Source organism: Pagrus pagrus (genome assembly GCF_965226575.1).
Source record: "Pagrus pagrus genome assembly, chromosome: 2".
Lineage (NCBI taxonomy): Eukaryota > Metazoa > Chordata > Actinopteri > Spariformes > Sparidae > Pagrus > Pagrus pagrus.
Genome location: NC_140186.1, coordinates 26,730,865 through 26,744,822, shown reverse-complemented (window position 1 = coordinate 26,744,822; position 13,958 = coordinate 26,730,865). Strand labels below are relative to the sequence as shown.

General features: G+C 41.3%; 1 protein-coding gene across 1 annotated transcript in view; it reads left to right on the top strand.

Moving 5' to 3' along the window:
- ccdc85al (coiled-coil domain containing 85A, like) overlaps window positions 1-4,119 on the top strand; it is a 29,302-nt gene extending 25,183 nt beyond the window's left edge. Inside the window, exon 4 of the mRNA XM_084375001.1 lies at window positions 3,101-4,119. Within this exon, the coding sequence (XP_084231127.1) occupies window positions 3,101-3,119 (19 nt within the window). The 3' untranslated portion in view covers window positions 3,120-4,119. The remainder of the gene's footprint in view (window positions 1-3,100) is intronic.
- Window positions 4,120-13,958: the final 9,839 nt, after the last annotated feature.

Genomic DNA, 13,958 nt, shown 5'->3' with positions numbered 1-13,958 from the left:
CAGGTCCCCTGGCTCTGCGCTGTGGCGGAGACAGACGCAGGCTGGAACAAAAGGATCTGTCACTGATAAGCAACACAAAAGTCCGCAGTGATGAACATCTTACTCGCTCAAACTCTTTGTCTCTTTTATGTGCTTCCAAGGGTTTTTGGGTTACGATCTATCTATCTATCTATCTATCTATCTATCTATCTATCTATCTATCTATCTATCTATCTATCTATGCGTCTGTCTCTCTGTCTGTCTGTCTGTCTATCTGCATGACGAGTTCTAAATAGTGGCAGTTAAATGCCGTGTTGATGGTTAACGGTTTAGTTACGAGCCAAGAACATCTTTCGGTTGTCAGACTGTGAAAAATCCCCTTGGCTGGTGCATCTGGACCCAAATCCATTTATTACCAACTTGTTAACATTTACAGCTGCAGACTAATGACTACTGTGGGAACAGTTGCCAGGATAAAAATTTGGGAGTTAATGTTTCTCTGCAAACTACTGATACATTCATATTTGTACGTGTCATAGGCTTACATATCATATTGACATTTCAACAAAAGGTGTCATATCGCGTTAACATCACATATTCATGAACTGACTTTCATATGGCGAGGCAGAGGTGATAATGGTGGAGTTACAGACAAGAAAGCTCTCAAGCCAGTGACCGCAGTTCAAGACTGAGTTTCAACAATCGTCAAGACAATATCCGGCAACCAAAGCAGGTATTTTAAGCCAAAACATGATGATGAGTGTGTTTTCCTAAACCTAACTAGACCATAAGCACTGCATTCTCATGAGATAAAATTTAAAATTGATCCTAAGTACAAAGTTGTAACATGGATAAAAGCAAAGTTTCAACATATTCATGGTTTGTGGAAATGTACATCGTCCACAGTTGCTCTGGGGATTGGGCCGAAGAACACTTTTAGTTGAAAACATTCAAAAATTAACCAAAATTGTCAATTTAATGTGGAGAAATAACAGTTTTGACATTGTGGCGTCTATGTATTGTGTTGCAGAGATATCTACTGAGGTTAGCATGCTAACCAGCTAGCCCCGCCCCGTCCTTGTCCAAAGCTCCTGTGCAAGACACCAACACTCTGAGCTCCGAGCTCCCAGTTTGGACTGCTAGCTGCATGGCTAACTGAACTATCTAGCTAATGGTTGCTACACTTAGCAGCAGTTAGCGATTATTCTAGTGATATGCTGCCCCCTATTTGTTGTAGTATGAATTCGATAGGATGCCAGTTCTTACAAACTGCACTTTTAAAGGTTCAGTGTTTGTGATGGTGTGAGAGGCAGCAGCTCCAGTTTCAGGCTCCTTGTTTTGTGCATGCTGGCTCTCACACTGTCACACTGCCATGACTTACTGGGGCATTTGAATAGAGCGGAGACATCGTTAATGTTATTAGTTACACCTGTGCTGTTCCTACCACGACAAAGTGAAAATGACTGCAGTGAAACAGAGAATTAGGTTGGAATTTTATCTGTTTGTATTGCTAATGGTTGAGTATTCATCACCATGAAATTGAGTAATGCTTCCTGGGAAATGCTTTGCCGTGCAGAATGTTAGTGGTGCCTTACTGTGCCAGTAATTATTCAGCAAAATAATTGTGGTCTGGACTTCCTATTAAAAGAGAAGAGTAATCCTGACTTCACACAGCTGAACGAGGCAGAGAGACATGGCTCATATAAAATAGGTTAATTTAATATTGCCATTACATATGACTTCTCATGAAATACACGTGCAGCGACAAACCAGTTGTTTTTTTTGTTCCTTGTGCTTTGACACACCAACATGGATCTACAGAAGACAGTGTAGCACATGGCCCAGCGATGAAGTCAACGTAAGGCGTGCAAGAATGACTTGTAAAGCCGTCACTTTTTCATCTGCCAGCAGACTAATTTGCCTTATCCCAATGGTACTTTAGATCACAGTGGAAACTCGACAACAATGGCCTGAATTTACCTTTCATTTACCTGAAAATAGTTCCTGGGACTAAAAATTAGGTGGAAATCTGTACACAGGGAACCGATTACCTCAGAATAAACGTATTAACCATTAAGTTTAAGTTGTATGAGCTAAAAAGTTTAAACAACTCAAAGTTGTTCGTCTGCTTTACTTGGTAATTTTGAGGTAATTGGTTTCCTCAATTTTTTTGAGTTTACATCGTACTTAAAACTTGCCTAAATACTGTACATTAAAAGTGTTTTCAACAACAATTTACTTGATTTATATACTTATACAGCTTAAAAATGCTAAATTCTGAGGGTAAAAGTAAAGTCACACTAGTGTTTGCTATAACTGATGTACAGTGAAAGAACTCGGGCACAGATCGAACATGGAGCATCTTGGGAGATGCAGTTTGACTGACTTGCCGACCATTTGCAGAATTGATGGTTTATTAAAACATTTGAATAAACTCTGAACAAGTGAGCGAATTCAAAATTTGAATGATTCTGCTCTGCAGTGGAGGGAACATGTAGCTGTGCTAAGTGACCAGGAATAACAGAGGGACAGTAATTCTCTTACTAAAACTACACTAATTTTTTTGGTTTTGTTGATTGAAACTAGACAAATAACTACTAACTTTGCTAAAACTTCTATACATTTATATGTCAAAAGACAAGAGCTGTATGTGAGAATTAAACATTTTTGTTCGATTCAGAAATCAATGTAGGAATTACAACATGTCAGGAAGTCAGATGAGCTGACAGTCATCGTCTTGCAAAACATAAAAAGGTCACTGCCCTGCAGAAGGCATGGTCATCACCAAACAACACTATGTGCTGCCATTCTTTGCTGGACATTACCCGGACGAGCTGTATTTGTGAATGCAGATGTACAAATCAGTTGGACCAGATGTTAAACAATCTTTAGGCTGCCAGCTCCTTAGTACAAAGTCCGATTGAGCCCATATGTGAGTAAAGCACATCATTATCATCTGGAAAACAGCTTAAAACAGCCAAAATGAACACTGCCGACACTCCAAACCAAACATACAGGCATAAGGTGTCTCAGATGCTTTCCTGTGTGAAGGATAAATGCCCCCAAAAAGTTATGCTGTAATAATAACATCTTTTTCTCTTCTTCTTCTGTTCCCATACAGCTTTGATGCCTCCTCTTGACCCCAGCTTGCCCAGCTAGGCTCCTCAAACAGAGGGGGGGTCGCAGTGGTACAGCCCTCCTGCGTCTCTGGCCTTGACAGACACGAGGGCCCGTCCACGGCTCCGGATGGTCCGTAATCCATGGCCTCATCCGTGTCCACAGCCCTGAAACAGCCTGCCTCCATGTTTTCATTTCTACATATCGAGAGTTTTAGGGAAGGGTGGGTTTTTTTTTGGGGGGGGGGGAATGCTATTAGGACGGTTGATAAAACGTGTGAAGACTGCCACAGCTAAATGGATTAGAGTGGATATCTCTCCCTGCCAACTGTGACACGGCTACCTCCCTGAGGGCACCCAGAGGAGGGGAGGGATGCTGGGGAAGGGCGAGAGAAGACGAGGGGAGAGGACTCTGCGCTGTTTGTGCCGCTGCCCCTCTGTTTACAAATGCAGATCACTGGTGGAGAAGCACATGAAGTAAACTTTCTACACCCCGCTGCTCTGGATTACTTTCCCACACTTTCCCTCTTTCTCCTCTTTCCCTCCCTGTTGTCCCACTCTCTCCCTCGTCCCCTTCATCTTCAAAGTGTGTAATGAGACCGGTGTAATCTAATGTTCTGTCTCTCAGTCTCCAAATCCAGCCATCTTCAACTTTTTCAGCCATCTCAACTGAATCTTAAAAACGAAACAAAAACATATTTGTCAAAGATGTTCTAGCAAAGGAAAAAAAAAAAACAACCTCTTTCTGTGTCTTAAACCAACATGGTCACCATTACTAGCTGCTGACAGATGTTCTAGTTCTATAAGATGCAACGTTCAGGTGTAACTTTTCTTTTTTGTATTATCTTCTTTGCTCCCTTAAAGCGCCTATATTGAAGCTGGGGATAAGATTATACGTTTCTCCATGTTGTTTTTTACAAGGAAGTAAAGTCCAAGTAAAAAGTAGATTATTGGATTAGTTTTCTATATATCTATATATATAAATATAATATGATTATTATTTTTGACTTACTGGTATTAGAAGTATTATATGAAGATGCATATGATATATATATATCAAATAATAAACAGACTTCTTTATGTAAAAGTGCATCACTTGTTCAGGTTTTATTTCAGTGTGCTGAAATGACTCAGAGGTGAGTGTGGGCTGACCTTTGACCCTGCTGTCAAACGTCACACTGAACACATTGTGAAACTGATTACGAGGTTAGGAAAAAAATCCATAAGTCACAAACAGCAGCAGCCACGAAGGCGGATCAGATTGTAAGTCGTTTCTCCTGTTTGTGGAAAATGTGATGAAAGAAATCAAACACGAGCAAAAACACATCCTGATCACAGCATGTTACCGCATCTCATCCTGCCAGATTGGAGACAATAGGTCCAAAGTGGACAGAATTTCCTGTGAAGTCACTGGAACTGAAACAGCCAGTCCTCCTTCCTCTGCCCCCGTCACTGTCCCTCACGTCCTGACCAACAGGCTCGAGCCGGTCGTGTTATAACATCTACTGCACTATTAAGGATTTCCGACACCATTGTGTGTGTGCGTGTTTATGATGTGGGCGAAGGATGATGCTGACGATGTTGTTCCAAAGTTTTGTGAACATCAACAAATTCAATGAAAGAGACCAGATCCGACAAAGCTTTCGTCCATCTCTTTTCTTTCCAACTGCACAACCCTGTTACAGAGGACTGAACCTGGCAGAAGCAGAAATAAATAAAGAAAGATATGGCTCAATAAATAAAATACAGAGGCACATTAAATCAAGTTTAAGCAGAAATAACTTATTATGTGCATTTTTGCATTTAATGACACTGATTTATTTATTGAGCCATTTATATATTCTTCAGGTTCAGTCCTCCAGAGTCTGTGACCCCCGTTTCAATCAGGAAAGAATGATCAAATTGAGTTATCTGACATGTGTTCATAATGTCAATACATTCATTAATATGAAGAGTGTTAACTCAGCTAAACAGCATTATGACATCACCTTAAAGGGGTAGTGATGCTGTGGGTTGTACAGAATACCCCTGTGGTGGTGGTGACGGAGGAGTGAGAGCTGAAGATGTGGATGGATGCAATGAGGCACAGGCCTCCTGATGAGCTCAGTGGATGGACCCCTGGGCCTAGAATGTGATGAGGACTGCAGGTGAATGAGGTGGAGGTTCGACGATCGATCGATTTGACTGAAATGACAGCAGCAGAGAGAGGAACGGTGTCGATGATTGGCTCACAAAGGTCGTGATAAAGTGCGATAGGATTTAACTGAAAGAGTGAAACGCCTACGGTCAGCTGAGTTGGTCGTGGGAAAAGAGCGGGGCGTGGTGTAAATGAGAAGATTGTCACTCTCCCTTATTGAACTTTTGCAAAGCTTTACTTGTTCCTACTCAATATGTTTATGTTTCCCTCAGTTTTTGTGTTTCATTAAGTTCCCGAAACAGCTTGGCACTGGAGGAGTAAATAGTGAATTTTTTGGGAACTACAGTATTTTCAGCTGCAGATTAATGAACATTTGGTGTTCTAGTGAGAATTTAAAGCAACAGGACAGGGTATGCAGGTCTGCAATGACCATGTTTATCATAATTAGGGTTGAACAATAGGAATAAACAATCTTATTGCAATTATTTTGACAGATTTTGCAATTTCAACATGAGTTATGATTTAGTGGGGATGGTCATTTTTACTGAAAAAAATTCTACCCCTCTAATTTATACTGTATGTTCCTCTTTGCCAATTTGGGATTTGGATAATGTCTTGATTAATTGCTCAACCCTACAATCAATAATAATAATAATAATAATAATAATAATAATAATAATAACTAAGGAACATGTTACTGTTACTTTAACTAAAATATACTTGTTCGATTCATGGTAGGTTTTTGGTCTTTTTGCTGGATTTGTTGACAAAGAGAAAACCACAGCCTATCAACAGGGCTCTTTTCACATTTTAAAGGAGCCATGTCACATTTTAAAGGGGTTCTTGTGTCACAATTTGTCGCACTTCACATGTGTTAATCATTTTTATTGTCCAATTTTGAGCGGATTGTAAGGCGACGGGAAAAATGAGACCTCCCCCTTCTCTTTCACTTGCCTGTACAAGCCTGTGGACGATTCATTTGTTGAAGTTGTTTAAAGCTGCTGGACTGTGGATTTCTTTGTGAAGGACTCGGGTCAGATTTTCCGCGACAGTCTAAAGGATGTCAAATCAAATCAAATCAACTTTATTTATACAGCCCAAAATTACAATCACATTGCCTCAGTGGGCTTTAAAACTGTACAGTGAACGACATCCTCTGTCCTTAGACCCTCAATTTGAGTGAGGAAAAACTTGAAAAAAAAAACCTTTTAACAGGGAAACCTCAGGAAGAGCCACAGGGGAGGGTTCCCTCTCCCAGGACGGATAGACATGCAATAGATGTCGCATGTACAGAGCAGAACAACTAAATCACAGTTTACAAATTGCATGATGATGACTTTATGTACGTTCTCAAGCCCCTCTCTCGACTCCACTAACAGAGGGCAACAGTAGCTAACATTGGTTTAGAAATGGAGTCCGCTAACGTAAACAAACAACCAGCTTCCAGCACAACACAGAAGCTCCACAGAGCCCCTTTAATATTGGCATTGAGATGAAGCATCTAGCTTTTATGGACAAGGTTAAGTATGGGTACGCCCCCAGGAAATGAATGAAAATCAGCACAAGGTCATCACAAATACTAGTGTGTATTAGCTCGCCCACTGGGTTGAAGTATTACCAGTACACTCACAGTACAAGTGAACGCAAGCTGAGGCTGATCTGGGGGGTATTCCAGAAAGGAGGTTCAACAAACTCTGAGTCTATCCATGAACTCTGAGTTGACTTACCCTGTGAAGTGAAACTCTGAGTTTTCAGTTCCAGAACAGCTGATCTAAATTCGGTAAGTCGACTCTGAGTATGTTAACTCTGAGTTGAGCTCGTGCCTGACGACTAGTAAAAAGCCATCATCAATGGAGCTCCGATACTGTGATTCACAATGGCAACGGGGGAAAACAGGAAGCAGACATTTTCTGGGGGGAAAAAAGTAACACGGCTGCGGCCGTAATAAAAATCACTGACAGAGTTTTAGATGCGGTCTTCTTTTCATTTTGAATGTAACATCACTTTATTTCATATTAGCCTTTGAGGAAGTGGTTGAATGTTGTTCAATGTTTTATTTTATTTTATTTTATTTTATTTTAGGCTATTTTATTTTAGGCTATCGGCTGAAAATGAAATATAAAAACAATCTCACGATGGCTCCTCACTTTGGTTTTATTTCACATATTAAACAAAGTAAAAGTTTATTCAGTGGATATTTTAACTTGTAGTAGCTTTTACCACCAACAGATGCTGTTTAACACACATCTGTGTCCTGACATCCTGCTGAGTAGATGAACATGAAGTGGTGCTCACCTCCACCTCCACCACGTCCGCCAGAGGCAGAGGAGCTGGTCCTGAGTCAGCTCGCTGGGTGACCAGAGGCAGAGGAGCTGGTCCTGAGTCAGGTCGCTGGGTGACCAGAGGCAGAGGAGCTGGTCCTGAGTCAGGTCGCTGGGTGACCAGAGGCTGAGGGCGTCACTCACCCCCAGGACCCAACATTAGAGGCAGACACACACTTACTGTCTACAGATTGAACTAGAAGTCATTTAATCTCCTACTCAATGCGGCGGCAAACTAGAAACACGGACTTTGAAATTACGTTGTTGGAAAAAATAGGCTACAATAGGCTACTGATGGTTAGGCTACTTTTGTAGCTATCAGTGGGAAATACAGAAAGCCAAATGAAATGTGAGTTATTTCTCTTTTTCTGGCTGCTGGAAGGTGATTGATTAACCTGCGAAGTGATTAAAGAGGATTGTTTAGACCTAAGAGCACGTCAGCGATGACGTGTAGCCTGATATTCGCTGTGGAGAATATAAATGACGGACTGATGAGGAGCGGTAGCTACTGTTCGGTTCAGTCCTCGTCAGGGAGTGAGAGCTCATCTAATGAATCTAAATTCTCCTCCTGGTGTAAAACTGTGAATTATTTCTGCTTCAACATGATCGGACTGAGAAGGAAAGGACAGCCGCTGTCAGACAGCTCCGTCAGACTCAGGGTTTCTTCAGGTAAACCTGCCAGTGAGCAGGTTATGTTCACAGAGTAAGTTACCTCAGTAACAGACCCAGAGTTTAAGTTACCTCTCTTTCTGGAACTGAAAACTCAGAGTTTCTCTCATCTCAGGGTTAACAAACTCAGAGTTTTCACAAAACCCGCTTTCTGGAATACCCCCCTGGTTTGATCTGATGCTCAGAGTGATTAGGGTTTGCTTATTTGCCCCAGAAAGTCTCTTTAATGAGGGTCTGTGCTGTGCTGGTACTTACAGCAGATGTCTTGGCACGGCTGTTACATATTGTCCTCCTATGGGATGCCCTGCTGGGGCGTCTGGGGGATCTGGTGGCTGATGGAGCTGAGTGATCGCCTTATCTATAAAAGCTGTGAAGTAACTGTTGACGCAGTTCAAAAGAAAAAACAAACACTGATGACTTTTTATATGTGTGTGTGTGGTAAGAAGTACTTTGCTTAGATGCAGAGAAAAAGGAAAGTTATTACTTTGGGAAAACAGAGCAAAAAGGTTGGAATCAGTGCATTATTATTAATTTGCATAGTTATGTAAAGTGTGAAAATGTAGATTCCAATGTGCGTTTTGACCATTTGCATCTTACTTGGTACTTCCACACCTCTGTAGTCACTATCTGTGCGTACATCTACAGCCATGCTCCTTCTAAAGGGGTGTGGATGTGAATGTGTGTGAGCATGTGCGTGCTTACGTGCTGCTCATTATGCAGAGTCATGTGGGCGGTGTGTGCATCTCAGCCAGCCAGCGGCAGGTTGATTAAGACACACCCATGCCTGCTTATCCAGGAAGACATAGAGCGTGTGTGTGTGCGTGTGTGTTTATATTGATTGTGTGCATTTGTGCAATTTTTTGCTGTTTGCTAGAACTAATGTGCAGTAAGTGTGTTCGTGTGTGTGAAAAGTGTGTTAGTGAGCTGCAGTTTATGTGTTTGTGTGTGCGTGCGTGTGTGTGTGTGTGTGTGACAGCATGCAGCGCCACTGATCTGCTCTGCTGCATTGCAGCATGTCCTGCCCATCCCGAGGTCGCTGTCGTCCTCCGCCAGGGCACTCTTCCAAGGTCGCAGCAGGTCAATCCTCCCCATCTGCATACCCGGCCGATGCAAGGGTAAATCTATAAACACCACACCAAATCTGTCGGCCGTGAGAGCAACGAGACACCAGTAAGAACCAGAGTTGGAGGTAGCCGTACTCAGGCTGTGTGGTCTCGTTAATCTATCAACAGTGAGATCAGACATGTAATCTACCCAGATGACCGGTCGATCAACCGGGAAAACCTATCATCACAAGATGAACTGCTGCAGCACACACGTTCTACATGCAAATGCATGCAGATGAAGTCAGATGTGGAGACACTGTTGGTGGGGAGGAATTTACTGTCAATCTGTGGAAGATGAGGACTTTTATGGGAGCCGTCAAATAAGCATGTGCAGCCAAGGATTTATGACCGAAAATGTCGTATTATTATTTTATTTATCATGACATGAGGATATTATTGCTCCATATGTTACTGACTGAGATAACATGTAGAGAAAATGGAAAAGACACACCCCACTGCAGATTGACTGTTTTACTGTCAAGGACAAATCAAAGTTCAAGGGCAGAATCCAACAAATAATAAAAAATGCTACCATGGATACAAGTAATTGCACAGTCTAAGCACATAAACCCTGAGTGCTCCCAAATGCACCAGTCTTGTGGTGGAAAACCCAAAAAAAGGGTTTCTTCAAGGCTCCAATCAGTAGTGGTGTTGGCATGTCAGGTGACCTGCACTCATGTGACAAGAGAACACAGGTGAATAAGGGTTCAGCAGTGTCTGTTTGTGTTGCTAATGAGCATTAATCAAACATGAACATGAGCAATGCTTCCAGAGTGATGCATCGCCACGAGGGATCCCCTGTTTAATAAAGAATCACCAAAATGCATTATGAAAAAGGTGCAAATGAAAGCGTGAGTTCATTACAGAGAAGCTGTGTGCTGAAATAAAGGGTGCCTTTGGATCTTACATTTAAGAAGAAGAAGAAGAAGAAAAAGAAGAAGAAGAAGAAGAAGACAATGAATCTTTATTTGATCACATAGCATATGATGTACAACATAGTGAAGCTGGTACTCTGCATTTAACCCGTTCCAAGGGCAGAATCAACGTAATGTACATGTAGATTTGTGTTGTGTTACTGCCAAAACTATGACAATACAACCCAAGTTGTGTGACAGTATGACCTAAGGTGTAATGAACGTAATGAATTTGGGATGGTTGCAGAGCCAGGTGCAAAGCCAGACCTTTAGGAGAAATAAGCACCCCGAGTCATGTTTGATTCTGCTTTGATTGTGTGACAATATGACCTAAATTGTAATAAATGTAATGAATATACAGGTGCCAAGCCAGACCTTTTGGAAGAAAAAACATCCAAATCTGCTCTGATCCAGGAGGGGGGAGACCCGGATTCTCTGGTGAGTGCTGAGGTACAGTGAGGGGTTGACCTGAAAAAACACAGACACACACACCCTCGTTGCGGGTCGCTGCTTGCTATCTTGCAGCTAATTTACTGTAAAGTAATCTGGCTGTTTGGGGCTGAATAAACATTTGTACGAGTAAAGCGAAAAAACACACATGATCCTACAGTCAGACTCCCTCAAGTGAAGCCCTGCTGGTGGTGAACACACCATTAAACAAGATGAAAATCTGTCTGATGTGATTCAGGCACACATTTTCACAGATGAGGTTGTTCTCAAGTTTTATTCATGTTAAGTTTAGTCTCATTAGCTGACTTTCATATCCCAACAGTAGCAATGAGTGAACAAATGAAACGCACCATTAACTTGAGTACATTTCTCTGGCTTTGAACATTGTTGGAAACATTTATTTTTTTAACATATTATATCTTTATATAAGAAAAGGCAATCCTAGCTCTGTCTATCACACATCGTCCTCATGCAAAAGCAAAAAAAGCTACCACATACGCATGCATTAGGCAGTCCTTCACTTTTTTTTGAAAAAAGAAAATTTGGAAATAAATCAAAGTGAGAACCTCTGGAAATGCAGTTTGTGACAGCGGAGTGGCTTTCCTTCTGACTATGTCTCTTGCTGGATGTGGCTTCAGGGAGCTGTTTGACAAGGAGTGGTTTGTCGTACAAATACTCAACCTCAGCTCATCTGCCAGGATGTTCAGGGTTTTATTACATTCTCGCAGCAGGAGGATTTCAACGGGGCTATCAATGATTTATTATCTTGATACAACGGAAACAAACAAATAGATCCCACCTATAATTTACTGTAACACAGCAAAGTCTCAAATTTCTCTGACATGAAAGAACCTTGTTTATTTATGCAAATGCGTGGCATCCCGGAGAGCCTCCTGTTGTGAAATGTCAGACATGCTGAACAGAAAGATAAAAATATATCACCTATTACTTATGATATTCTCCTTGCACTCTGACTGTTGACAGAAAGACATAAGGAGTATCTTACAGCTTTGCTGATATGAATAAATGCACACACGCATGAGACCTGGACAGGCCTGTTATTGCTTTCCCTATCTGTGACTCACGACAGGACTTTTTTCCTCGGCACAAACACTTTAATGAAGTGATAAATGTCTTCATAATGCTGCGTCTGCCCATGAAGCGAGGAAACAATGTGCTTCATCTGCATTTGGAAGGCGATCACAAAGACATAAGTCCTTTGTGTTCGCAGCCAAACACGTTGCTGTAAACACTGCATCATCGCAGTCTCGCAACAGAGCGTGTCCAACGTCTCACCCCATGTAGGTCACCATCACAAGAAGGGAAATCACGTCGATGCTACATGCGTCTTAGACTCGTTTGATAATGACCTGTCTCTAGTACAATAGGAGTTAATTACATCCTCTAATGACTCCACACACTAAGGCTAATGGCCGACAGAGATAACACATCTCTCATTACCACTCTTCCCATATCTTGGCTCCAATGGAGGACTTATTAAACAAACTGCGCACACTTCATTGTGGAGATACTTGCTGCATTTATGGGGGTCCTGCTGGGAAGGGACATTAATGTATTTAAATCTGTCATGTAGCACTGTCGCCATTAAAACAAGCATCAAACCACTTGTGAGGTAACTGTGTGCTTTGTGACCAGCACTGCAATGGGGTCAGCTGGTAACACAGCCACGCCACTGTCAAGCAGAAAACTATTGTAATCCATATTCCTAGTAATAATCTGTGAAGATATAATACAGAGGAAACAAAACAGTGCTTCAACTTTAGGAACAGCATTTTATTTATCAAACAAGACAGGAGTCGCAAACTCTGAAGGCACAAATCTCTGACAAATCTGCACAATCTTTTGTTGTTATATAAATTGAAAATGTTAAAAAAAGTTAAATGGATGATTGACTTGATGTGTTTATCTGTCAACTTAATTTGGTTGCAATAGACCCTTTTCACAGCAGATATTTTCACATGTCAAAGCAGGAAAAGAAGTAGTCAACATTTAGTTGAGCTACTTCCAAGGCTCTGGTATTGTTTATGCTCACTCACTGACATGGAGCCATCGTTAACGTAAAAGCCTGTGCTTTACAAAATGTCTGCCATGAAAAAGGTCGACTGCAAAATAAGATGAGCTGAAACTGAGATGAAATTTGCATTAAAAGTGTTGAAATATGTGTACGTTGATTTTATGTGTCAGATTAACATTCAGGTTTCATAGTTACTGCTAGCAACTGTAGCTGCCGTTAACTAGTTAGCTTGGTTCGCCGTGCATCTAGTGGTCCGGAATGGGAGCTCGGTGCAATAGGGGATAGACATCATAATGATGTCAAGACTGTTAATTCTTCACATTCTGTTGTTAATTTAAGTTTATTTTTTGAATGTTTTCAATAAAATTCTTACATATTGCCCCCTTAATGATATGTTTTTACTTTGTATCCAGTGGCATTATTATACTTGATAATTATTGGGTTTCAAAAGGTTTTACTATATTAAGATAAACGTTTGGCAGTAAAATTGAAAATGTAGTCTTGACAAAGACTACAAATAATGCACCATGCATACCATTCTTCAGTTTGGATGCTCGGTTAGGTTTATCTGGCTTGCAGTGTACATAAAAGCCACATTTGTACAGCTGCATTGACGCTCTGCTCCCAGTTGCTGAGTAGAATAAAGAACATTCAGACTGACTGAAAAAAAAAGAAATGCCCCCTGATCCTCCACACGTCTACACTGCTGTCTGCTCAGCAGTGCTTCAGCGTGCCAAGCTGCGGGAAAAATAACTACTGGAACTATTTTGTCCGACATTCAATAAAACTAACCAGCCAATAAAACATACCGAGGCAATGAGGCAGTACACTAACTCGTGTTATGGGCTTTGGTGACTTGATCATGATGGACGGACGAGTTGATTGATTGATGTGCAAAGACTCAGCGCCAGAAAGCATTCATTCTATTTGCAGTCGCAATCTGTGTGTAATTAGCATCTGATTTACTAAAGGCAGCAGCTAATTATGCAATCAGCAACTGCTACTGCCTGCTTTCTGAGCGAGGAAGATCTTAAAAGGTGCAGATCAGTGTGGAATTGATGTGAAAACTGCTTCTTTTCTTCTGATTTCCCTCGAGACTTTTGTGATGTGCTCACACTGTCTACCGTCAGTGAGATTTGGTCGGGGAAAAGTTAATTCAATTTTCTCTTTCAAACCAATATACCTGCACAATCTGTACCTGCTTTTAGAGTTGTAGAATTTCCCTGGCAAA